General features: G+C 41.5%; 2 protein-coding genes across 2 annotated transcripts; both read right to left on the bottom strand.

The window, feature by feature from the left end:
- Positions 1 to 251: 251 nt before the first annotated feature.
- LOC143626697 (DNA-directed RNA polymerase I subunit RPA12-like) lies at positions 252 to 2,320 on the bottom strand. Its single transcript, XM_077096692.1, has 6 exons — positions 2,287 to 2,320; positions 2,006 to 2,198; positions 1,892 to 1,932; positions 1,728 to 1,790; positions 1,584 to 1,643; positions 252 to 563 (listed from the first exon to the last, which is right to left on the bottom strand). The coding sequence occupies exons 2-6, from the start codon at positions 2,142 to 2,144 to the stop codon at positions 486 to 488; spliced, it is 381 nt and encodes a 126-aa protein (XP_076952807.1). The 5' UTR covers positions 2,145 to 2,198; positions 2,287 to 2,320; the 3' UTR covers positions 252 to 485.
- Positions 2,321 to 18,328: 16,008 nt separating this feature from the next.
- Positions 18,329 to 26,277, bottom strand: LOC143626718 (TMV resistance protein N-like). The gene is made up of 5 exons (XM_077096710.1): positions 25,517 to 26,277; positions 20,651 to 21,731; positions 20,284 to 20,553; positions 19,129 to 20,112; positions 18,329 to 18,921 (listed from the first exon to the last, which is right to left on the bottom strand). The coding sequence occupies exons 1-5, from the start codon at positions 26,029 to 26,031 to the stop codon at positions 18,367 to 18,369; spliced, it is 3,405 nt and encodes a 1,134-aa protein (XP_076952825.1). The 5' UTR covers positions 26,032 to 26,277; the 3' UTR covers positions 18,329 to 18,366.
- Between the last annotated feature and the right edge of the window lie 399 nt (positions 26,278 to 26,676).

Below are 26,676 nucleotides of genomic sequence, written 5' to 3'. Positions count from 1 at the left end.
TGAATATACAGGTTTGAAACCTGAATGCACCGAACCAATCTGGATATTTTCCACTTATAAACCAATTTCTAAACCGATCCAAGTTTGGTGGTTGGCTTCGTTTGACAATCTGAAACAAACCGATCAGGTTTAGTACAAAATCTGATTTTTGTGCACCTCTAGTGTTTATATAGTCATTAAATCTTCAAAATCGGCAATGGTAAACAATATATTAGGACTTTTAAGCATGCTCATATAATGAAGCAATAGTAGAACTAAAACAACCGTCTAAACCATAACAATACAACTCATGACGCCCAACAAAACAACTACATATGTCCCATAAACATGTTTGCCTATGTTATAAAACATAATAAGACTGATATAATGCTCCAAAAATGCAATGCCTATTTCAACCAACAGAAAATTAAACATGAGGAAAACTTGGGGTATGGGTGGTAATTTAAAGAAAGTAGATGGCTCTTTGGTACATTGGTGATCGGCCCTTATGTATTATCTGTGAAGTTGTATCCACAGTTTGGGCAGTTATAAAACATGGTCTGACCTTCATCAGCAGATCTGGTCTGTTCAAAGAAAAGTAAACACACAAACATCATATGTTAAAGTTATGTCATGATGCCAACATAATACATTTAATGAGTTTGTACTGTAAAAGCATGTGATGCATAAGAATGATGCAGTGACAAGACGCAAATCTTTGACACGAACCTAAAACGAAGCTCACAGGTTTTGGTTTAGTGTAAACGGGTTCAGGTAGAAACCCCACGAACACATTTAGACGAATGAGTAAGGTCGGGTCAACCTGGAAGGTTCACAGGCCGACCCGATTAACCTGTTTACTTTATAAACTAAAAAAAAGTATTTTATGCCACAACTTAAACAGGTTAGACATTTTATGCCAAAATTATAATGCCAAGTGCTTCATAGTTTAAACATAATCTTTCATATACATTTTGTACCAAAAGCTCATGGCTCACTCAAAGATCACTCGAAATTGGCTCGTTTGTCATGCTGACCAGCCGATTCGGTCTGTAAACGAGCCAAGCCCGAGCCAAATTATCTGTAACTTAAAGGTGTATGACATTTGTTAATGAAAAAGGTAATAAATATTGAAAACTATCATTAGACTCGTTTAGAAGTAAAGTAAGAATTTAACATGTAGCTTATATAAATGTGGTTTATAAACTCTACATTATGTATTTGTTACAATTATTATCTATAGTTTAATATATGTATGTCAATATGTCTAAAATATAAAACTTTAAAAGGAAACGAGATGGCTCAACGAGCGACAAGCTGGCTCGAGCTCAACATTTCAGCTTGTTAAGATAAACAAGACGAACCGGCTCAGTTCAGTATGTAAACCAGCCAACCCCAAGCTCAGCCCTAATACAATTCATTTTAATTGTTAATTTGTAAATTTAGAGTATTTGTATGCAAATAAAATAAAGTAAGGTTAAACAGGTTGTGTCCGTGTCAACCTGCAAAACAGGTGCCATGTTCGGGTTGAAGCCCCTAACATGCGAACACAACCACCCGTTTAATACCTTAAGTTAGACAGCAAATAAAAGTGTTAGAAGTACCTGCTGTGTGTGGTAGTATACCCCCTTGTTTGAACATTTAGGACATATTACATTATAATCCTGTTAAGAAAGCAACAGTTAGTTAAATCCTAGTAGAGTTGTTTTATTATAAAATTGGTATATATTTATTTAAAATACACTTGCCATTGATCGGGTTCGTTCACCAGAAACCTCGATTGATGACAATCCCAACTCTCTTCTAATTTGCTGCAAACATATAATAATATTAACAGCCATTACAATGATATCAAAAGTGAAGTAATAAAAATATCATCATTTTTGTTGAAGTAGATAACAAAATTTGTTACCTCTTCGCTGACGGTGTATTTAATTTCCATTCCAGCAACCTCTGAAATAATAAGTTAATAATGTGATGTATAAATATTTTATAAAAAATAGATGATGTATAAAACATGTGGAACCTTTGGTTTTCTTTTTTTGTAGGCAAAGGGGGCATCGAACATAGTTTCTGGAATCGAAAGAAAGCATGGTTCCACAAGTCTCACAGAACATGAAATCACTCTGCCGTACAACGCTATCCTTCTTCTTCTTAGTAATCATATATATATATATATATATCTATCTCTATCTCCTCCTGCTGTTAAATTGAACAAGCTAAACATAAATAGACCTCAGTTCCATTGATACATAATAATAATAATCAATCAGCAGAGAGAAGAGGAAAGAAGAAAGAAAGGCTTACAGAGAGAGGTTGCAGCGGCGGCGGAACTCTGGCGGAACAAGGTTAGAAAAGGGGCCGGATTTACAACATATATACCTAATTCCATGTGGCATTTTGTTTTTGTTTAGCAAATAAAAAAAAGGTTAAATAATAATAATAATAATAATAATAATAATAATAATTGATATGACTAGATTAAATAATTTTTAAAAATTAACCAAAGGTTAAATAGTAATAATATTTTATTGCAAAAAAAAAAAATACCATCACATGGACTATAACTGCAAAAAATTAATCACGGGGTTAAAAGCTTTGTTTTAGGTTTTGCCTCGGAAAACAAAACTACAATTAAGTCTTTAAAAAATATCCAAAAGGTAAACAAAGTTGAATGTGGTAAAATGTAAATTCAACTAAATTATACAAAGGTCAAGTCATGGTGTAAAATAACAAATCAATAGGTAATGGTTCTAAAAATTTACATTGACAAATCCTTTGATTCGGTAAATTGGTGATTCCTTGATTCTATGATTGCCTAAATGAGATTTCCGAATGGCGTTTATGGATTCGAGAGACTCTTCTTTAGGCCAGATCAGTGACGGATCTAGAAATTTTAGTTAGTGGGTGTCAAAAATGATCAATCTAGAACGGGTCAAGTCAAAATTGGTCAACTAAAACGGGTCAAACCAAAATGGGCTGGGTGAAAGAAATTACATTAAACAAACCACGTATAGAAATGTAAGCAACAATTTCATCAAAACATGATAAACAAAATATATATTACAATTGAAGAAAACCTTTCTATAGTTATCATAGTTCAATACCCTTACTACACCAATAAAAAAAATTACAAAGTTTAAACGATTTAGAAGTATAAAAAGGAAATGATGTTCCTAGTATCTCATATTTGGTCTAATTTTCATAAAGGTCCAACTAAACACAAGAAATTTATCACTATATTAATAACTAATTAATGAAATGGTTAGACAATTAAATAGCATGGGCTTAATTGTTATTATGTGAAAAATAAAATTCAAATTACGTTTGACAAGTTGGGCTCAAAAGTAGGGTTTGGGGCACTAGAAAAAAAAAATATGAATAGAGCACTTGGGGTCTTTAAACCTAACATATTAAAAGTTTATTGAAGAAAATACAAACTTGAGAGGATGCCTACGCTCCCCCTAACCTAACATTGAATCTGACCCAAGGCCAGATCTTTGGTTTTGATACATGGGTCATCACCAGATGAGTTCGACATTAAAAGAGGAGTTCATTAAGGAGAAGCTCTCTCACCATTCTTATTTATTACAACATTTGAAGCACTTAATGTCGCAATGAAATCGGCATGCTCGAAAGGATTATTCAAAGGTATTCAAACACCGACAAATGGCCCACATATATCGCAATTGTGTCATGTGGATGATGCGGTTTCCATCAGTGAATGGTGCTCGTTGAACTTTCTGAATTTAAATCGTATTATGTGAAGTTTTTATGTATCTTCCGTCTTAAAGTAAATTTGGAAAAGAGCACTCTATTTGGAGTAAATGTGCCTGCTTCAATTGTAAAGAGGTGTGCATTAGCCATGGATTGTAAATTTGGTAATCTACCTTTTTTACATCTTGATCTTCCAGTTGGGGCTAACATGGGATTGTCAAAACTGACAACCCATTTTGGATAAGTTTGACACTAAAGTATCAAAATGGATAGGAAACTCACTATCTTTTGGGGAATGACTAACCCTTACTAAATCAGTGTTGGGTAACTTGGGTGTATACTATTTCTCAATCTTTAAAGCTCCGATAAAGGTTTTAAAACTACTCGAAATGAAAAGGAGGAGATTCCTATGGGGAGGTTCGGACGAAAAAGGGAAAATTAGTTGGGTATCATGGAGCAAAATTATTCTTAATAAGGAATGTGGTGGATTATGTAAGCCATAAATAACGCATTATGTGACATTCGTCATATTTGTATTTGTTTACCGTATTTGTTATTCAGATATGCATTTGTTAATGAAATGACGAATTTTATGAGTTGTTTATTGTTATATATGGTTTATTTATGTGTTGTGTTATCTCATTTCTCAACCTCAATGCCATGCCCCAATGTAATGTTATTATATGCCTCAAATGTGTTTATTGGAAGTTCAAGTACTGAAAATGTCAAAATCCAAAGTTTCTGGAATTCTGGGCACGTCGCGAACGCGAAGGGCATCCCCCTTCCATATCCTTTGTGTCATGCAAAGATCATCAAGAATAACTTTGACCAAATTGGGTCATGTATTGCGAAGCTTGTGCATTACAGACTTCACAATACGCAACGCAGGTCGTTGTATCACAGGATCAAGCTGATCTCACGGCAGGCTTAATGCTAGCTCGATTTCTCGCCTCTTGACCTGCTTTAATTGTTATTCTATGTCCATTTTCTACCTTGTTACACTCAATCCTTTCATCATTAGAGTCAAAGACTCATCAATTGCATGATTTCTTGTTTAACCTTTGCCTTTTCACTAGCTCCAGTAAATAAATTCATTTCTCCTTGTTATTAACGCAATTGTGTCTACATAAAACCATCATCTACTTCTGCTATTCCTTTGTCTCACTTCAATTCACACTCAATTTCTCTTTAGCTATCAATTTGGTGCTCAAGATCAAGGTTTGAATTTTAAAGTCTTTCACTCGTTAATTCAATCCTTGGGTAAGTTATTGTTTTTTGTACATTATTATAATATGATCATAACTGTGTTGTTAAATTCAACTTATAGAAGTGCTGATGTACAAAATCATTCTCATCTTTTGATTCGTTAATTGGTTTAAGTTAAAGTTTGACTTTTCATAATCACTATTAAGAATCTGAGTTTTCTTCATGGTTAATATAATTTTAACATTTCAAACTTGTTGGAGACAAATCCGACTCAACCCCGGGTCTGTGTCTAACAAAACTGAACCATATCGAGACCTACATTCTTCCTTTAAAAAATTTGTCCGTTATTCTAAATCTAACCGAACACTTTAATTTTGTTTCCTAATACTTGTTATGACCAAAGCCTTTGTTTAAAAGCCAAAACATAAATATTTAGAACCAAAACAACTAAAAACTATGAATTTAAGTATAATATATATTTGTCAAAAAACCATAACTTTTATCACCACAATTCTTAAACCTTGAACCGAATTCTCGAGTTCTCTACTTGTTTTTATGTTTCACTCAAACCTCATATTAAACCTAGCTTATTTATAATCTAGGGTCACTCGTTGTACGAAACTTGTCAAGTTCGCTCGCTTAAGCCGCTTCACATCTCATATATACGTGCTTACTTACATGTGAGTTTACACACCCCTTTTTGTCATTTTATTTTGGAGGTAGCAAGTATACTCGTGAAGAAACACTAAGTGACCCCGGGCAGATTATAGGTAATCTGGGGGCTAAGTAATGTTTCCCACGAAGGTTAGGTCCAGCAGAGTAAGTTGTACTTCAGGGAACCTGCAAAACAGACACCGTAAGCTCGTCACTGAGAAGGGGGGGGCTCCTCCTTGTGACCACCCTCCGGCGTGAGAATCAGTCTATATTGCTCTTTGAATATAAAAGTATATGAATACTATTAGAGCAGTTATCAAGTAAGTTATACGAGATAGTAGATGATAAAATGATAATACCATTTGCTGTCTTTTATAGCCGAAGGTGGGTATCCAAGGGGTTTAGCCGGCCCAACACGTTACCAACTGTAACCTATGCACGTGCCCTGCCTGTGAGTGGTGGACAGGTAGCGTCTGACATAGAGCAGGCGTGCCGTGCACTCTTCGTCTTCTACCAACTGCAGGCTAGGCACGTGCTCTGGCAGGAGTTGGTGAGCAGGCGGCGGCTATTGGTCACAGTGCAGTGGCGTGCTGTCTGCCACGCTGCTGTCAGTGAGCTGTCGCATTCTTGGTCAGATCTTTTGTCTTTACCTCGTCAGGTATCACGCAAAAGATCCTCCATCATACGGACTGGCCCATTTTGGCGGGAGTTTTCCCCCTCCCGCCTTTGCTCATTCTTTCAGGTGACACTGTATTTGTAAGTGTTAAGCCTTATGCGTGTAGCTATGCTGTGCGGGTAGCCTTCCCTGATGGCTTGTATCCGCAACTGCGGGAACAGGCGGGTTACTTTACCATTGGGAGGCTTTTCCCTGCGTATGCAGCTTGCATACTGCGCGTAGGCTTCTCTGAGCATGGTGGGTCCTGCGGGAGTAGATGGTCTTTGCGCAGACATCCCTGTTCAAGGTGAGTCATGCGGGACCAACTGAGCCCTGCTGGGACCTACCTCTTCAAGTCCCCCCAGTCCAATGTTCTTCTCGTGAATGTCTAATAAAGTGAGGTGAACTTTTGGACTTAAGCAAAGGGTTTTGAAAAGGGGTTTTTGTAAGGTTTTCCATGGGGGTTCTTCCCGCGGAAGTCCTTGTCACTTGCAGAAATTCCCGAGTTTCCTGCTTGGTCTTTGGGTATGATGCGGGTAGGTCTGTAACCTCCTCGCAAGTCAGGAGCACTGAGTCTTAGTTGTGCGGATTCTCCCTGTGGTTCTGGTAGGTTTTGAACATAATGATCAATTATGTTTAAACCACCAATTCCATCTTGGAGCCTCAAACAACGTAGTACTCGATGTTCCCGCTATGCGGGGATGTTATTTCCGCTTCCGCAAGCATTGCCCAGAAGATCCTTCTTGGTTTCAATTCTCAGCGGGTGCTATGTATGTGAAGGGTTTTGCCTTTACACTGTACCCGCACCCGTCTTACGGTTACTTTACTTCCAAGGTATTCCTGGCGTCCATTCCCTGCGGGTGCTAGGTATGTGAAGGGTTTTGCCTTTACACTGTACCCGCACCCGTCTTATGGTTACTTGGTTGCCAAATATTTTGGCTTCAATTCCCTGCGGGTGTTAGGTATGTGAAGGGTTTTGCCTTTACACTGTACCCACACCCGGCTTATGGTTACTTGTTTGCCAAGGTAAGGGGTATTTTCCCGCTTACTTTTTTGAACCTTAAGTCTTCAAATTTTTAAATTTTGAAATTTGAAGGGTTGGTGGATGGATAACAACCCAATACCTCAAACGTCGTGCGACGGTTTCTTCTGACTGTGTCAGGACGTGCCAGAAGTTATGGCGACATGACATTATGTGGTCATTCCAGTTGCTTTTTCAGGCGCGTGGGCACGGGATTTCGGGCGCGTGGCCGCGAAATCTCTGGCACACGTCCTTTTGACAGCTGTTGCCAGTTTGTTTTTGCCACGCGTCATAGTGTCATTGCACCTTTGCTTTCTCTCTCTTCCGTATTAAATGCATCGCATTAATTGCGATTACTATATAAAGGGGGAGAAGGTTATTTGCAATTCACACTTTCCACTTTCATCTCTTCTTCTCAAGTAATTTCCGGCGAATTTCTTTTTCAGTAAAGCATTATTTCGAAATCTCTTCTTTCTTCCACCATGTCTTCTCACGATGCTGATGATCAGAAGACTGCTGGTGAATGCCAGTGTTCTCTTCCTGCCGAGCTGTACCAGTATATCGTCAGGAAGTTCATGCTCGAGTCTCTCGAGCCTGAGTTTCCTGAGCCCCACCATACTGTGTACGATGCCCCAAGTGGCAAGATCGGGGTTTATGCTGCATTCTTTGTCTACGGGAACCTTAGGTTTCCGTTGACAAAGTTTGTGTACCGTGTCTTAGAGAGGCACGGTGTGCACCTGACAGAGGTGCACCCCATGGCTATTGCCAAGGTCCGGCACTTTGAGTGGGTGTGCCGGATACTGGGCCTTGAGCCCCTCGTTGACCGCCTGATGACCTTCTATACTTGGAGGTGCATCCAGGGGTGGTACACTCTTACAACCCGTATCAAGGGTTTAAAGATTTGTACCACCGAGCGGAGTCTTCGCTCATGGAGAAGAGAGTTCTTCTTCATATCCGCTCGAGCCATCCCCATTGCCATGAAGTTCAAGAATGGCCAGCCGCTTCCGAACCTTCCCGCCATCAACTACGAGGAGGCGGAATGGTTCGCGAAGATATCCCGGGTCCAGTCCCCGGTTTTCCGTTTTCCCGAGTCGGCGATGGTGATGCTGGGGATGAGCCGGGTGTGGAAGGCGGCGAATGCGGATAAGGTTCCAATCGTCCTTGAATATGGTTCGAATTCTACCCCTTATGGTATGTCTTGTTTCTTTTTGCTGACTACGATTTTTTCTAACTCTTGTTTATATCAGAGGGTAACGATCTTCAGTCGCTCCTGAATCCGCGGGAGGAAGATGGTCCTGCGCGGATGGGTACTCGTGCTCTGGACGAGAACGAGTTGCCCATCTTAGAGCAGACCGCGGGTCGGTTCGTGGAGGTTTACCCGCCAGGCCAAGAGATCCTGAGCCACCGACGGCCAGGTAAGCCTATCTTCTACCCTCCACCTCTCAATGCTGTGCCTGCTGCTGGAGTTCATGACATTTCTTCTTCTGAGGAATCCGCAGAAGGTCCTCCACTGGTGCGGAAGAAAAAGGCTGCCGTCGGGAAAGGCAAGGAGAAGGTGGCCTCTACGGCCGACCCGGTAGTCCTATCTGACTCGGAGTCAGATAATGCAGAGGTGGCGGGGAAGCCCGGTGGTGAAGAGACCACCGTTCCGGAGGCTGCAGGTGTTACCTCCGGGGAGGCAGCGACGACGACGGTTACCGGTGTTAAGAGGCCGGCTCCATCGGGTTCGCCCCCGCTCGTCCGTGCGTTCAAGCTCAAGAGACCCCGTAAGTACCCCCATAATTCTTGTCTAGATTTGTTTCGAATAAATTTCTAACACTTTTGCTCGTGTAGGTGCGGATGTTGACGCATTCCAGGGTGAAGTTGGAGCAAGTATTCCCCCGCCAATGACGGTAGGCTCGGTCAGCCTTCCCGAGGCGTCGACCCAGGCGTCTACGCCTGCTTCCGCTGGTTCCAGCCTTCCTGAGGCTGTTCCAGCTGAGAAGGTGTCTCCGCCGGCCGTGAGTGCAATTTTTACAGCATCTTTCACGGAGCCGGCGGTTACTGTTGCTGAGGGGGCGGCGCCAACAATGGCTACCACGGCGGCTGCCACTATACCTGCGCCACCGGCACCGACGGCCGGACCATCAGGTACGCGCCGGGCTTCCCGTCGATCTATGCCACCTTCCCGTCTGCCTGACCTGTTGGATGGACTTCCTTTAGGTTCAGGTGATGGGTTTGGCGGCTATCGGCCTGTTATTGACCCTACAGGTACGTAGGGTTCTTTTTCCTTTGTATATTTTTGTCATCTTTTCCTAACTGCCTTTGTTTCTTTTGCAGTGTCGGATTCCAATGAAGTGTATGTTCCAAGATGGAACATACGCCGAGGAACAACCCTTCGCACCCCTGTGGAGTGCGTGGACTGGGCTCGCCACGCTGCTCCACATGGTGCGTTGGGGGAAGCCATGGCTAGCTACCAAGAGGGTAGGCTAACCAATGAGCTTCGGGTTCTCCAGGCCCGAACGCAGCCCCGCGTCGAGCTGCTTTGTCGTGAAAACGACAAGTTAAAAGCAGCTCGCGCCAAAGATGTATCTGAAGCGCGGGCTCTTCGGGAGGAGAACCGGCAGTTGGCCGCTGCCGCAGCCGAGAAGGAGAAGCATTCAAGGCCCTCGAGGTTGAAGTCCAGGCGCGACTCGAGGCCCGCTCCAAGGCTGCCCAAGCTGTGAATGAACAGCTTCGGCTGGCTAAGGAGACTGCGCGAAACTCAACTGAGAGGGCTGCCAAGGCTGAAGCTGTTGCTGAGCCGCTTCGCGAAGAGAATGAGCAGCTTAAATGCAAATTAAAGGCTCTTCAACATGCTCATGACGCCTTGGCAATGGAAGATGCCAAGAAGCTGCAAGAGATCCTTGACCAGAGGGGGGTGCTTGACCGCACTGAGAGGAAACTTCAAAGCGTCGAAGAAGCTGCCGCCAAGGAAATTCAACTTGCCAACCTTGATAAAAGCGGAGCCGAACGTGCTTACAAAGAAAGTCAAGCTACCCTCCAATGGCTGCTTCGAGACGCGTTGCCTCAGGTATCCTCTTTTTCTTTACGCTTTCTGCTCGTAATTAGAAAATGTTCTAACTTTATTGTTTTGTAGGTTGTGCGTCAGGTCCTTTCAGAGACCTCTTATGACGATGCGATGAGCGCAGCCCTCAACGCTTCTCATGAGGATGGGCAGAAGACTGGCTTCCTGCTTGGTCTAGGGTTTGCTGAGAGAGGCTTTCCGCCCTCCAACTTCCCTTTATTCAATGTTAACACTGAAGCTGCTTATGACCAAGCTGTGAACCAGTACGCTGCCTTCCCGCATCCAGTTGTGGAGAAGGTGAATGAAGCTGCTGCTGCTGATGATGGGCTAAACATCCTTAAGGCTTTCCTTGGGCAGCCGCGCTCTGATGGTGCTGGCCCAAGCGGAGGTGGCCCTGAAGCCTGATCCTGAAGATCCCTTCCCGCTGCTAGGATAGACTTAGCTTTGTATAGATTTCTTTTAGGCGGGTAGTTACCCAGCCATTCTTGTAATTGATTGTGAAATATTAATCTCTTTGCGTATAAGATTGTTATTTCCTTCCTTGGGTTCCTTGCTTTATAAACTTATGACTTGCATACTTAGTTTGATTTAGCAATTTTCCAAGTGTTTAGAATAAGAACCTTTGAACGTGGTTGATGATGGGTTAAAGTTTCGCCTCCTCCTTCGTGATTGTGCGGGTAAAACCGTCACTTGCACTTGGTAGGATGGCTAATCTTTACCCTCTATCTGACCTGCGTGTAGGTTTCCTTTTCGAAATTTGGCATTAAGTTAAACCTTTGGACGTGGTTGATAATGGACTAAAGTTTTCGCTTCCTCTTTCGTGATTGTGCGGGTGTAACCGTCACTTGCACTTAGTAGGATGGCTTTAACTTTAGACCTATATCTGACCTGCGTGTAGGTTTTTCTTCTTTTTTAAGTGTTCATAAGTTAACCTTTTAACGTGGTAGATGGTAAGTTAAGTTTGGCTTCCTTGTTCGTGATTGTGCGGGTAAGACCGTCACTTGCACTTACAAGGATGGCTAAACTTTACCTACATCTGACCTGCGTGTAGGTTTTCCTTAGAACTTTTTAACATTTTGGCGTTGTGTTTATGCGGGTATTGCCGCCTTCCACACGCAACTACTTCTTCCCGTAAGGGAAGTTCATAGGTTACAAGCTATCAATACATCATGAAAGGAGAATCATTTCCATTAGAAGTGGCTCTAGGCCTTTTCTTTACAAGTTGGAATTGATCTACATATAACATTTGCGTAATTGAGCTCCATTCCATGTTCTAGGGATGGGAGTGCCATCGAGCCTTTCGAGCCGGTACGCGCCCTTTCCCAGAACTTCTTTGATAATGTATGGCCCTTCCCAAATCGGGGCCAACTTTCCTGGGCGTTGTTGGTTCGAAGCCTCGTTGTTACGCAGTATGTAGTCTCCTTCCTTGAAGTTGCAGAGTTTTACCCGCGTGTTGTAGTACTTTTGCATTTGTCGTTTGTAGTTTTCTTCACGCACGACGGCTAAGTCTCTGCGCTCTTCGGTTAGCATAAGGTCTAACCGTCTTTCCGCATCATTGTCTTCTGGTTGGATTAAGACCCTTGGTGAGGGTAAACCGATTTCGACTGGGATCATGGCTTCAGTGCCATAAGTGAGACTGAACGGGGTTTCTCCCGTACTGGTCTTCTTCAGCGTTCTGTTTGCCCAAAGGACGTGCGGAAGCTCGTCCACCCAGCCGGATCTGTGTTCCAAGAGTCTTTTCTTGATGCCTTCGACGATGCTCTTGTTTGCTCTTTCTACCTCACCGTTACCTTGCGGGTGTGCCACTGAGGTAAAGGTGTGGGTGATTTGAAGTTCTTTCAGCCACTGCTGTAGCTTCTTGTCAGCAAAGTTGGTGCCATTGTCGCTTACCAAATTCTGTGGAAGTCCAAAACGACAAATAATAAATTCCCAAATAAATTTTTTGATATGCTTTGCAGTTGTTTGGGCTAAAGGTTTCGCTTCTATCCATTTGGTGAAGTAGTCAATGGCTACCACTAGGAACTGAACATTCCCAGCTGCTGTTGGAAATGGGCCTGTCACGTCAATGGCCCACTTCTGAAATGGCCACGAGGAAGTGACAGGAACAAGTTCATTTTTCGGGCGATGCGTGTTGGATGCGTAAAGCTGACAAGATCTGCATTTTCTGATGTATGCCAACGCGTCCATATGCATACCCGGCCAGAAGTATCCCGCGTTGTTTAGCTTGGCTACCACAGCGCGGGGGCCTGCGTGTACTCCACAGATGCCTTCGTGAACCTCCCTTAGGAGGTAGTCAGCATCTTGGTTGTCTACGCATCTTAACAATGGGCCAAGAAAGTTACGTCTGTAAAGGGTGTCATTGACCAGCTGATAATTCAGTGCTTTACAGCGTAGTTTTCTTGCCTGTGACTTCGACTCTGGTAACGTTCCTGCTTCAAGGTATTTTATTATTGGGGTCATCCATGTTTCTGTACCGGTTTGGATGACACAAATTTCCTTGTGCGGGACTGATGGTGTTTCGAGGAGTTCCACGCGGATGTCCTTTCCCAAGTGGGTGAAGGCCAGTGATGCAAGCTTGCTTAACGCATCCGCAGATTTGTTTTCGCTGCGCTTGACATGTATCACTTTACAATCATTAAAATCGCGCATGATGGCTTTGGCCTGGGCGAGGTACAGGGCCATTGTGTCATTCACAGCCGTGTACGTCCCGTTTATTTGGTTTGCCACTAGCATGGAATCTACATGGGCTTCCAAATTTTTTACACCCATTTTACGCGCAATCCTCAATCCGGCCAGGAATGCTTCATATTCAGCTTCGTTATTCGTACTTGGGAAATCCAGCCGAATAGCATAAGTATATTCCTGGCCTGCTGGGTTTGTTAATTTTAACCCTGCGCCTGAACCCTCGTTACTAGCTGCTCCATCAGTGTAGAGTCGCCAGACCTCATCGATTTCGTGTGCTGGGGAGGGTTGAACCTCCTCCTGGCACTCTTTCTCCCGCGCAGCGGGGACTTCTGCAATAAAATCAGCCAGGACCTGGCCTTTAATGGCTGGTCTCGGCTTGTATTGAATCGCATATTCTCCCAATTCAATTGCCCATTTGGCTAGGCGTCCCGATAACTCGGGTTTGCCTAGAACATTTGAGAGTTTGAAGTTGGTGAGAATAGTGATTGGGTGACCCTGGAAATATCGTCTCAACCTGCGTGAAGCGTGTATAAGTGCCAAGACCAGTTTTTCCAGGGTAGAGTACCGGGTTTCCGCGTCTGCCAGCACGCGGCTAACATAATAGATTGGCATCTGGATGCCTTTTCGTTCTACAAGCAGGACTGCCCCGGTTGCTCTATCTGTTGCGGAGAGGTATAGGATTAACTCCTCTCCCGCTTGTGGTGCTGTGAGTGTTGGGAGTTCGATCAGGCGTGATCGAATCTCCTGGAAAGCTGCTTCCGCTTCTGGTGTCCAGCGGAAGTGCGTTTTCTTTAAACAATTTCTTAGTGTTGACACAAATGGGAACGACCTATCCGCATGGTTTGCCAAAAAGCGGTTAAGCGCGACTAGTCGTCCGTTCAGTGTTTGAGCCTGTTTTATGGTGGTAGGTGATTCCATTTTGACAATGGCTTCGACCTTTTCAGGGTTCGCTCTGAAGCCATCTTTAGTAATAATGACTCCCAAGAACTTCCCTTCTTCCACCCCAAATGAACACTTGCTCGGGTTGAGCTTCATGTTTATCTTTCTAAGCGTGTTGAAAGTTTCCTCAATGTCTTTCAACATCGCCTCTGGCTCGGGGCTTTTGATGACCAAATCATCCATATAGACTTCCAAGTTTCTCCCAATTTGGGCGTGAAACTCTTTGTCCATTAGTCGTTGGTACGTGGACCCGGCGTTCTTAAGTCCGAATGGCATCATTTTATAACAAAATGTGCCATCGGGCGTCCGAAAGGCGGTTTTGTCCTGGTCATCTACAGCCATGTGGATTTGATGGTACCCCTTATACGCATCCAAGAAGCATTTAAGGCGAAATGGTGCCACCGAATCCACCTTGAGATCAATTTCTGGTAACGGATAACAATCTTTGGGGCATGCTTTGTTCAAATCTTTGAAATCTATGCACATGCGCCATTGTTTGTTATTCTTCGGTACCATTACGGGATTTGCAACCCACGTTTGATATTTGCTAACGCGCACGATGCCCGCATCAAGGAGTTCCTTGACTTGGGTTCTGCACGCGTTGGTTTGCTCGGGCCCCATTACTCTGCGCTTTTGTACGATCGGCGTAACGGCCGGGTCGCATTTGAGCTTATGCTCTGCCTTACTCCGGGGTACACCAGTCATGTCGGCTGGTGTCCACGCGAAGATGTCTGCGTTTCGCTGCAGTAAGCGCTTGAGTAAGGTGCGTGTTGGATCAACAATTGTCGGGCCAATGGTAACGGCCTGATCGGGATATTTCCCATTGAATGCCCACTGTTCAGGTTCAGTGATGGTTTGTTTGGCCATCTTCGGTTTGGGTTTAGAAGAGACAGATGCGATGCATACCTGGGGAATGCCCGTGATCATCGCTACGCCGTCAGTTGTTGGCCATCCCATCATGCCGTGGACTGAGGATACCACGGCGTTGAATCTTGCCATCCCGTCTCTCCCGAATAGGATGTCATACGTATGATGTGGTTTTTTCATTACAACAAAATCCACATCCTCCGTGCGTGAATAATTCCCATCGGTGAGAGTGACGGGGAAAGATAGGATGCCCAAGGGAGTGTTCATGCTGCCGTCAAACCCCTCCATTGAAGCGTAGACCGTCTCCAGGCGTTCCTTGTCTTCATCGTCGAGCTTGTCGAAGAACTGCCTGTACATCACTGTCGACGATGCGCCATTGTCAACGAGTGTGCGGGAGGTGATGTAGTGCCCCAGCTGGCTTTTAATGACAATGGGGCCTTCTTTGTTTGGGCCTCCCGGCACTCGCGGGAAGCGCACTTCTGCTTCCTTCCATGCGCATGGTTCGGTCATCGGTCTCTTTCTTCCTCTGACCTTACCATGGACCATGTTGATGCTGATGTCGATGGGCTTTCGTCCGTTACCCCTGTACCTGTTGTCGTTTCTTCCCCCTTTCTTGATAGATGCCACGAGGTGTTGCAACCTCCCATCCTTGACGAATGTCTCGACGATGTCCCTTAAGGATGTGCACTCCTCAGTGCTGTGGCCCTTTGTCCCATGGAAGTCACAAGACTTGCTTTGATCCGCATTGGGTTTCTGTCGGATCGCTGGGGCTTTTGGCCATGGCAGTTTTTCCGTGGCAAATATCTCCGTGACGCTCTTGGTGAGTGGCGTCCAACGGTTCTTCCGGTTGGAAGGGTGCGTGTTGTCCCTTCCGCCAACCAGAGGGCGAGAGCTTGAGGGGGTGTCAAAGTTAATCCTTGACTGCCAAATACCTTGCCGCCTCTTTTTGTTTAGCCGGGCGGCTCTCACATTGTTCTCCCTTGTCCTCTGTGTGTAGAGGTTTGTATTCTGGGGGAGATCTCTTCCCAGCTGTTTCTCCGTTTCGGCAAAGCGCTTGGCTGCCGTCATTATGGCATCCCATGTGGATGGCATGCCGTCTTTACCCGTCAGAGTGCGGATAAGTTCTGGGTACTCAGCGCCCTGAATGAAAGCGGCGCGAACGAGGTCTTCGCTGACGTTGCCCAGACTCAGCTTCTTGGAGTTGAAGCGGGTGATGAAGTCCAGTAAGGATTCATCCTCTTCTCTCACACAGTTGAGGATCGTCCACTGCTCCTCAGTGTGCTTCCTCTGTTGACTAAACTGTTGACTGAACTTGTTCTGGAAGTCTGCCCAGTCATAAATGTGGTGGACCGGTAAACGGTCAAACCATGCTCTGGCTGCTCCTACCAGAGTCATCTGGAACATGTAGCACCACGTGGGCTCCGTCCAGTTACTGACGGTTGCCCCCGCAATGAACCTGTTCAGATGGTCATCTGGGTCGGATAGACCATCGTATGTGCCAATGTTGGACATTTGTTTGGCACTCCTCGGGGCGATTGCTTCTGCAATGTCCCTAGCAAATTTTGACCTTCCTGCGTTTGTGGCAGTAGGTCTAAAGGCCTTGGAGAAGTCACGCGAGCTTTTCTCCGTGACTGGTTGGAATGCTTCCCCAAAATTCCTTTTTGGCTGGGGGTCCGTTTCCTTACGCTTCCCTTTCGCCCTATGGCGAGGGTTCGCGTCGGTGTCGGAGTCTTCCCTCTCGTCGTCTGAGTACTCGCACTCACTACTCATGTTGAGGTGCTGGCGAGTACTACCGAATTCCTCAGCTTGTTGGACTGAACGCAAGCGTTCTTCCAACTCAGCCTGAAATTCTCTTTGACGTGCCTCGGCCCATGCCTTCACTTGATCAAGTGTTTGGCGAGGGGCTCGAGTTCGTTTTTCCAGCTGGGCATCAGTGAATCCCAGTGGAATATTTACTCCACTTGCCCCTACATGAGTGACTGGGGTAGTGTTCGTAAAATGTACTTCACTTCCCCCAGCTTGGGTGGCTGGGGTAGTGTTTGTAAACATTGTGTTGCCGGTGTTTACCCCAGTGGCTGGGGTTGTGGTTACCGGAGTTTCTCTAGTCATCTTGGAAGTTTTGAAAAACTGGAGAAAGATGTAGTTCTAGCTTTTATGCACGGATGGCGCCAATGAAGAAACACTAAGTGACCCCGGGCAGATTATAGGTAATCTGGGGGCTAAGTAATGTTTCCCACGAAGGTTAGGTCCAGCAGAGTAAGTTGTACTTCAGGGAACCTGCAAAACAGACACCGTAAGCTCGTCACTGAGAAGGGGGGGGCTCCTCCTTGTGACCACCCTCCGGCGTGAGAATCAGTCTATATTGCTCTTTGAATATAAAAGTATATGAATACTATTAGAGCAGTTATCAAGTAAGTTATACGAGATAGTAGATGATAAAATGATAATACCATTTGCTGTCTTTTATAGCCGAAGGTGGGTATCCAAGGGGTTTAGCCGGCCCAACACGTTACCAACTGTAACCTATGCACGTGCCCTGCCTGTGAGTGGTGGACAGGTAGCGTCTGACATAGAGCAGGCGTGCCGTGCACTCTTCGTCTTCTACCAACTGCAGGCTAGGCACGTGCTCTGGCAGGAGTTGGTGAGCAGGCGGCGGCTATTGGTCACAGTGCAGTGGCGTGCTGTCTGCCACGCTGCTGTCAGTGAGCTGTCGCATTCTTGGTCAGATCTTTTGTCTTTACCTCGTCAGGTATCACGCAAAAGATCCTCCATCATACGGACTGGCCCATTTTGGCGGGAGTTTTCCCCCTCCCGCCTTTGCTCATTCTTTCAGGTGACACTGTATTTGTAAGTGTTAAGCCTTATGCGTGTAGCTATGCTGTGCGGGTAGCCTTCCCTGATGGCTTGTATCCGCAACTGCGGGAACAGGCGGGTTACTTTACCATTGGGAGGCTTTTCCCTGCGTATGCAGCTTGCATACTGCGCGTAGGCTTCTCTGAGCATGGTGGGTCCTGCGGGAGTAGATGGTCTTTGCGCAGACATCCCTGTTCAAGGTGAGTCATGCGGGACCAACTGAGCCCTGCTGGGACCTACCTCTTCAACTCGCTATCAAAATTTATTCATATTTGTGTGATTGTTTACATGCTTAATGTTTATGCCTCATTTATTTATATGACTATTTGAATTTGCCGAAACATGAAAAAACAAAGATGGATCTAATGAAATATCAAAGAGACGCTAGAGCTTGGAATTACTCAGTGAGAAAAATGGATCTAATGAAAAAACAAAGAACATTAACTCGTCCGCTTCAACAAATATCATTAATGTAAATATGTAATTGTAGATTTCAGTGGTGGACATGGCCTTGTGACACGTTAAGTGTACCACATATAGTTTTTGTGCTCCTTATATTATGTCGTATTTAATCGAGTTGATATTATTCGTATGTGTTAGCTAGGTATGATTTCATAACATAATAAACTAGTAACGGTGTCACCAACCATGCCATGTATGATGTATATTCGATATTACACTGGTCACAAAATTAGACTAATAAGTGATTCTACCAGGTTTTATACACTAACATACAAGGCATTACTATTTATAAGGTAAGGGGTCACATGCCAAGATAGTATTATGAGACATATAAACAAGGTCCCAATTCCAGTAATAAGATATGCATGAATTCGTTTGTTGGATTGACTCTACGTCTTCTTTATAGACAACACAGGCCCCACATCTTACAGCTTTATGATAGCTTAATCCAACGGTCACGATAATATTGCCTTCCATAATATTAGACCAATCAACATGTTGAAGATGATTGTCATCACGCATTTGCACAAAGCTACCGAATGGTATAAAGCCAATCCACAAATTCTCATTATCAGATGTTGTAGGAGCGTTATTAGAATCACCTGGCGATTTAGGATCGCATATTATTGCATCCACTTCATATCTGAATTGGACACGATGATAAGGATGTATCGTTGGCTGTTTAAACACACCACATATTGCAAACCCCATGATATGGGATTGCCAACCGGGATGCAACTTCAATGTTATTTCGTTCCCATGTTGTTCCTTAAACCAACTTGGAATGTTGCTTCCAGGGATAGCTATAGATAAAGCATGATCCACATAGGCCCATCTCTGTGTTCAAAACAAAACATCAAACATTAATGGTTAGTTAACCACCTACAAACTAGTGTAAGAGGTCAGAGGAAAAATGCAGAGAATTTGGTAATATTTTAAGATTTGTGCATATGCATATAGTGTTTTCAGTCTCTAGATGCACATTATTGCATCTCTCCTTTTACATTGCTTTAAAACTAAATGAGATATAAATTAAGTAGCTACCTTAATGAAAGTTTCGTTCGACATGATATCAAGGTATTTTTTATTCTCTTGTTTAGATAGAAGTTTCTGGCAATCAAGGAGCCATATCATATACAAGCACCCATGCTCATTTGATAGATCATTTATCTTTTCGAGTGAGCTGCAGTGACTTGCCTTTAGTACTTGTACTCCTGATGGAAGTGCATGCAAAATTTGAAGTTGGGTACACTCATCCAACTCAAGGAGTTTAAGACTCGAAAGGTGGGAGATGCTTGCAGGTAACTGAGTTAACTTTGAGTTATGACTTATATTTAATTCTTCAAGGGAGGCTAATCCATGAAAATTTTTGGGGAAATCTTCTTCTCCGATTTGTCTCCAACCGAGATCCAGTTTTCTCAATGAGCACAAATTTGTCAACACATGAAAATTAATGGTTTCTACATGTCCTTCAAAGGGATTAAAGTAGTCATTAGATCCAAGCTGAAGCTCTTGTAATTTGTCCATGCTTCCAAACTCCTCAGGCAATTTCTGCAAGCCACGACAATCATGAAGACAAAGCTTTCTGAGATGCTTTAACTCATATATAGAATTTGGAATTTCCGTAAGACCCGTACATGCTTCAAGATTTAAAAATCTTAGTTTAGATAGATGTCTAATCGACGAGGATAATTCCTTTATCCCGTGACAACCATGAAGATTTATATGTGACAGTCTAGCCATACTTGAAGAGAATTTTGGGAATCTTTCTAGACTATAGCAATTGATGAGAATCAAAGTTTCTAATGATTCCATGTCCAGTTTGGATGGGATACTGCTAAGTTTTGAGCAATTAAGCATCTCCAAGCGAACAAGCCTCTTGTGAGATCCAATAGACTCATTAACCTCCACCAGGTTTTGACAACTTGACAAAAGTAACCTCTCGATGTTTGGGGCCTCTGAGACGTCTGGAAACCTTTCCAAAGATGATAAATAGCAGAATCTGATATATTTTAAGTTCATCATAACCTGATTACAGAAACATAAATTAATAAATTACAATCCAAGTTATGTATAAAATGAGCACCAATGAAAATCAATGCAAAATTTATCTAATTAAGTAAATGTCTAAGCATGATAGATCATGATTCATGACATTCTATGTATCTAACAAATTTAATGTATTTACAAATTGAATACCTTTTGATCATCCCATAAATGCTTAATTCTTCCATAGGACAATTCCAAACCTACAAGCTTCTGCATGTTTTCTAGTGGCATGGAAGGAAATGGGTATTGAAACCAACAAAGCCATCGCAACTCATTAGGAAGAAAGGCAGGTTCACAAGATGTGAAATTATGGTAAACATCCAGTAAACGAAGATTCTTCATGGCTTTAAAAACATCAGCACTAAAATCCAGCTTCTCGTCTTGCTGCGGTTCAACTATTGCTTCAATCCTCTTTAGTTCCTGGAACCAAAACAAAATTGTACTAATTCTTGAAACCTTTTTTTATTTGTTTATTTTTTGTTTTTAAATAGTAGCTTTTATAAAGGAATAGATTTACTACCTCCTCTTTCTTGATAACATAAGTAATTTCTTGATGTTTCCACAGTCTGCTATTCGAGTAATCCTTACAAGCTATTTTTTGACCCAATTCTTGAATGAGGTCATGCATATCTATCTTTCCATATGTGACAGTTATTAGAGATTTTTCGATAAGAACCTCGATCCCTATCACTGGGTGAAAACCAAAGCTATCAAGTTTTCTAGTCACGTCTTTTATATCTTTTCCCTTGAAGAAACATGCAATGTCTAGAAATATCTTTTGCTCGAGAACATGCAGATTATCAAAACTAAACTTCAATGTGTCGGTAACCTTAGTATATGTTGTTTTGTCAAGTTTAGCTAAAGCACTTTCCCAGTCACTTATTTTATTTCTTCCTCGAAAGAAAGAGCCTAAAACTTTCAAAGCAAGGGGAAGACGACCAGTAAAGAATATTGCACGATTTGATAGGTCCTTGAACTCACGTGGAGGGTTGTTCTTTCGAAAAGCATGCCTACTAAAGAGCTCAACAGCTTGATCCGTAAGTAAAAGTGCAGGCTTGTATATGTCATCGGCATATGATAACAAATGCTCATCTCTAGTGGTTACAATGATTCTACTTCCTTGACCAAACCATTTGCGTGCCCCAACTAGGTATTCTAATTGATTGGAAGCATCTACATCATCAAGGATGAGAAGAACCCTTTTATTCTTTAATCTGAGTTGTATCATATTGGCTCCATGCTCGAGATCCTGAATCATCAACGCTTGCTGTAGTACGAGAATATCTTTAAGAATCTTTTCTTGTAGCAAACATATATCTTTGGTAGTAGAACTATTTTCTCTAACATTGTTAACGAAGCTACTACCCTCAAACTTATATGCAATTCTTCTAAACAAAGTTTGGGTGATAGTAGTCTTTCCGATTCCCCCCATTCCGGCTATCCCTATCATGCGTGCCTCTTGTGTTGCTTCTATGCTCAATAATGAATTTAATGCTTCCACACGAGACTCTATACCTACTAGAGTATTATCCCTATGACTAGGTTGTATATTGAGTAAGATCTCATTAACAATGTTGTTGATAAATGCAGATTCACCCCTGTGTATAAAGAGCATTGTAAGAAAATTAATTATGTTGAGAAGTGTTAGATTCAAAAACTTGTTGATTGTGGTTGATGAAAAATCGATGTGAGCTTCCGAATAGGAATGCTTGTGTGCAGAAAATGTGTAAATCAACGTGAAAGAAATCTGAGTATGTATAGAACTAGGAAATAATTAATAGATACTAATAATTCGTATATTTGTTTTCAAAGATTGATCCTATATATACTTTGTAAAACGATACCAAAAAAGGAGCACACCCCTTCCCTTGTTTTTTTCTCACAATAATCGACCAACGTACTATAACTACCTAAAGTTAAATTGTGTCACATTAGTGAAATAAATGAATACAAATTATATTTTAAATATCTAATCAATTTTTAACTAGGCATTGGACTTATCTAATTTAGATTTATCAAATTTAGACTTGTCTAATTTCGTAATAGCTTTCATCGTATTTAATAGCGATCATAGTATTGATATCTTCTATTTCTTAACCCATCTATAAATACAAAATGTATCGATATCTTTTTTTTAATACAAAATATACTATGATTGCTATTAGTATAACTTTTTCTTCTTGCTTGTACTTATAATCCTCTTAATTAAAATCTTAAAAGAATACCAAGTCCTTGTACCTCAACAAGCTATGACAATCCTCAATATCCAAATATTTTACTTAAAACAACCTTAAACTTGTTGATTCCATTATATGCAAAAACCTTCGATGTTTCATCTTGGGGATTTACATCAAAAGAGTTCTAAGATACATTTCTGGTGCAGTTAGATTTGAGCAAGTGGATTAACTTGTTTAATAGGATATACCAATAACGATTAGACTAGTTCGATTGATGAACAGAAGAGCACGCACTTCAGCCTGTATTTTTTTAACTGGAACATGAGCCTATCATGTTTTGGAGATAAAGGTTAGGGGGGGGGGGTTATGCTCCTTTAAAGGTTGTAAAAGTTTTTTAGTGTTATGAATGTTTGTCGGACAAATGCCCTTTTCAAAAAAAAAAGAAGAAACAGGTAGCGGTGTTGTCCACTACTAAGCCAAGTATATTGCAGCTGCATGTCAAGCACCATGGCTTCCAAAGTTATTGCATGAACTGTTTCAAGAGCAGCCAAGAGGTCCACGACAATTTATTATGACAACATATCAACATATTTTTAACCAAGAACCAAACATGCCATGGGAGAAGCAAACACATTAATGTCAAGTTTCACTACATCAAAAACTTGGTTGAAAGCATGCAAATTGAATTAATGTCTTGCATGTTACATAAAGAACAAATATATAGTAGATACTCACAAAAGCGTTGGCCTTGGAACAGTTGACTGATATTTTCAAAATATTGAGAGTTACAACACCTAAAATTATGAGGGAGTGTTGAGAAGTATTTCAAACTATTATTATTTGAATTAGTGAGTTTGTTGAGTCATAGACTTGGTAGAATTATTCTTTAGGAATATCTCATGAGAAGTCAGTTCGTTAGGAGAGTCCAATTCTTATAGTGATTGAGTCCTTGTTTGCATTTCATAATTTGCTATTTAAACAAAGTTAAACTCTTAAGTGTGTATAATAAATGTGTAATTGTGTAAACTGTATTGTTAATTGTATTTAGAGTTTGTACATGTGGTTATATACTTAACCCATATTTATATAATACTACCTCTAACATTTGCTTAATTACAACGTGTCTGGTATTCCCCCGCATGCTTAGGCCAAGGAATGACATGTAGCTTGGAGCATAAACTGCAAATCTATGTGTTGAAAGAGTTTATTTTAAAGATGTTTGCTTAATCTTCTATGGACATGAACTGTACCTGTACTTTTCATCTTAAAACTTGTTCTTTAATAAAGTGATATATTCAACTCCAATATGCGTTGTTCTTGCATAAAATACTGGATTGGCAACAAGGTAGGTTGTACCAAGATTATCACACTAAAGGGTTGGCAAATCTTTTGTGTAAGCCACGAGCTCTTTTAATAATGTTTCTAATCAGGTTTATTCAACCACTGTTTCGGCGAGAGCTTTGTGTTATGCTTCTATAAATGATCGAAAAAGTGTTTTATGTTTTCGTGCGATCCAGGAAATGAGGTTGGAACCCATATATATGGAAAATTTGGAACCCATATATATGGAAAATACCTGGTGGATCGACAATCATCAGGGCAATAAGCATTTAAGAAGCCACGAAGAAATGAAGTCCATTGCCATTGTGCATCAGTAAAGGCTAGAAGATGGGAGCTGGAGTTGTAACGAATGAGGAGCTTGTGATCAATGGTGCCTTTTAAGTATTGGAGGATGTGTTTTGAGGTTGCCAAGTGATTCTCGAATGCAGCATGCATGTGTTGGCATATTTAGTTTACAACAAACAATATGTCTGGTATGGACAGAAATGCACATTATGGTTCAAGTGGAAGAGAACTGCCTCTAGTTGTCAAAGATTAAGGTGGTGTTTGTAAACTAAAAAAACTTCGCGGGAGCTTTTTTGTCTGCGTCCTGCAGACATGAGCTTCTGCAGAGCATTTGTTTTCTCGCAGACGTTTCATTAAAAAAACATATGCACGGACCCTTCTTGGTGTAGATGTGGCCCAATCTCTTGTTACATTTTTCTAACTTCATAAACCATCGTTCTTCTTCACAGACTCTCAACCCTAGCCATTATCCCTCGCTCCTCCAACGGTGTTGCCCCTACTCCACCGATCGAAATCCAACACACTGGCATAAACTTATTGTACCCTGCTTCGTTACTTCTCGTCCCCGCTGCTCTTCGCCACCGCCACTGCCTACCGTCTCTTTCGAACTTCGACGTTGACTGTGAGTGAATTTAGTAGCCATCAAATTTTTTATTTGCTAAAATTTTCTCGTGATGAGATTGAAATTAGTCATTGGGTTTTCTTGTATTTGAAAGTTGAAATCAATGTATATAGCATTTGAGAATTCATATTGAAAAGACATAGGTTTGAGTTTTGCTTGAAGAGATTGAGTCATTAACCCTTAACTAGAGAAGTGTAAGCCGAAAGGGCATGCCATATGAGGTGACTTGGTTACGAGATGAAATTGTTGAGTTGTTAATGCAAAGTACAGAATGAATGATTTAAAAAAAATGTTAATGTGGTTTAATATATATTATTTCAGTGTTGTATAACTATTATTTAAATTTCATTGTTGAAAAAATCTTTTAAGTTTAAAAAATTAGTTTATTTAAAGTTCGATTTATTTTAGCAGTCTGCAAAAGTTAAAAATAAACAGTCTTTTTATTACAGACTGCAATAATTTAGTCCACCTCTTCTTCTACTGAGATCTGCAGATGTGATATGCAGACTGTAGTACTTCATAAAAATCAAATTGCACTTAAGATGTGCTCATGAGGATGAAACTGGTTTACATTAAGCATAGCCAGCTAAACGAATTCTGGTTCAATCTTATTATCTCTATATTAAAATAACAAGTTACACTTTCCAACCTAGAAATAACCAAGAAACTAATGTAGTTGACTCTACTAGTAAGGAGATTAGGACCCACTATTAGGGCAACTCATCTAAATGATCCAAAACACTTAGACTAAATCAAACAAAACATAAACACCCTAGAAAATAAATTAACACACATTATTAAGAATTACTAACTATACACTAATCGAAACTCAATCGTCTTATACTTTTTAAAACCATTTGTAGTGTGGGCCGGGGTGGGGGGCGGGTTGCTTCTTGTATGATTTATACGAATACAAACTAACTCATGAATTTATCAACAAACTGAGATAAATACTAACCCGTTGTCTGCCGAGATATGCCTGCAGCCAGATAAATTAGCAGTTGAGGTTAAAGCTTCTCTCCATTTGTTCACTCTATCCTTCATTCCCTTAAACTTCTCCTCGTGTTGCTCAAACGCCTTTGCATATTCTCTTTTCTGTCCTTTTACATCAGATGGATCTACATGGTAGAACACTGGTAGGACCTTCTGCCCCATCTTATCTTGACATTCCATGATTTTAGCCAACTCATCTAAACACCATGAAGAGTTGGCATAGTTTTGTGAGAGAATAACAACCGCAATCTTGGAATCCTCTATGGCTCGCAGAAGTTCTGGAGATATCGATTTCCCCAAAGGAAGCATCTTGTCGTCTTTGAATACATGTATTCCTTTCTGAACAAGAGCATGATAAAGATGATCAACAATATTGTGCCGAGTGTCTTCACCTCTGAAGCTTAAGAACACATCATGTCTCCATGATCGTGTTGGTATAGAGGAAGATGAAGATGGAGGAGACATAGATTTAGATGCCATTAAAGGTCTCAAGATAATTGCATAGACAAATTGCAAAAAGTCAACACCAAATGGAAGTGATGATGGCTTTTCATCTCCAGCATGGGTACATTTTGTATTGCAAATTGATGTAATCCTTTGTTAATTATTTTATTGGTGTAGTGGCAAATTGGATGGTGAGTTTAATAGTATTAGGAAAGGTACGTTTAGAATGGGTCAAATGATAATATCGAAATGGATATAGTTTTATTAACCCAAAACATCATATAAATTGGCATAGACTTTTCCTATTCTAAAACTCATTATTTATTCATTCAAGTTACATATATTCCTAACAGCTCCTTAAACTTGGAATTTGATTGCAAAATCTACAAACTTTAACTGTCACATATGACATACTCAGCTTCACAAATACTAGTTGATCCCGGTAGAAAAAAAATTCTCTACCTATATGGTTGTAAAGTGTAGTATGTTGTCCACCATTTATTAAATTAGTCACAAATAATAGTAATGATACTCTCTTTATTCATGGAAAACAGATTAGTACAATACTATATAATAAACAAACAATAAATAAATATAACCATGATTATTTTTGGGAAATACACTTCTGTATGAACATGATGATTCGAACCGTTGTCTTCTATGAGAATTTCAAAAAAGGTC

This window comes from Bidens hawaiensis, unplaced genomic scaffold, assembly GCF_021521415.1.
Source record: "Bidens hawaiensis isolate Kalapana, Puna unplaced genomic scaffold, B.hawaiensis_p1.1 tig00004478_1, whole genome shotgun sequence".
Classification (NCBI taxonomy): Eukaryota; Viridiplantae; Streptophyta; class Magnoliopsida; order Asterales; family Asteraceae; genus Bidens; species Bidens hawaiensis.
Note: the sequence above shows the minus strand (reverse complement) of the source record. Positions and strands in the feature narration are given on the sequence as shown.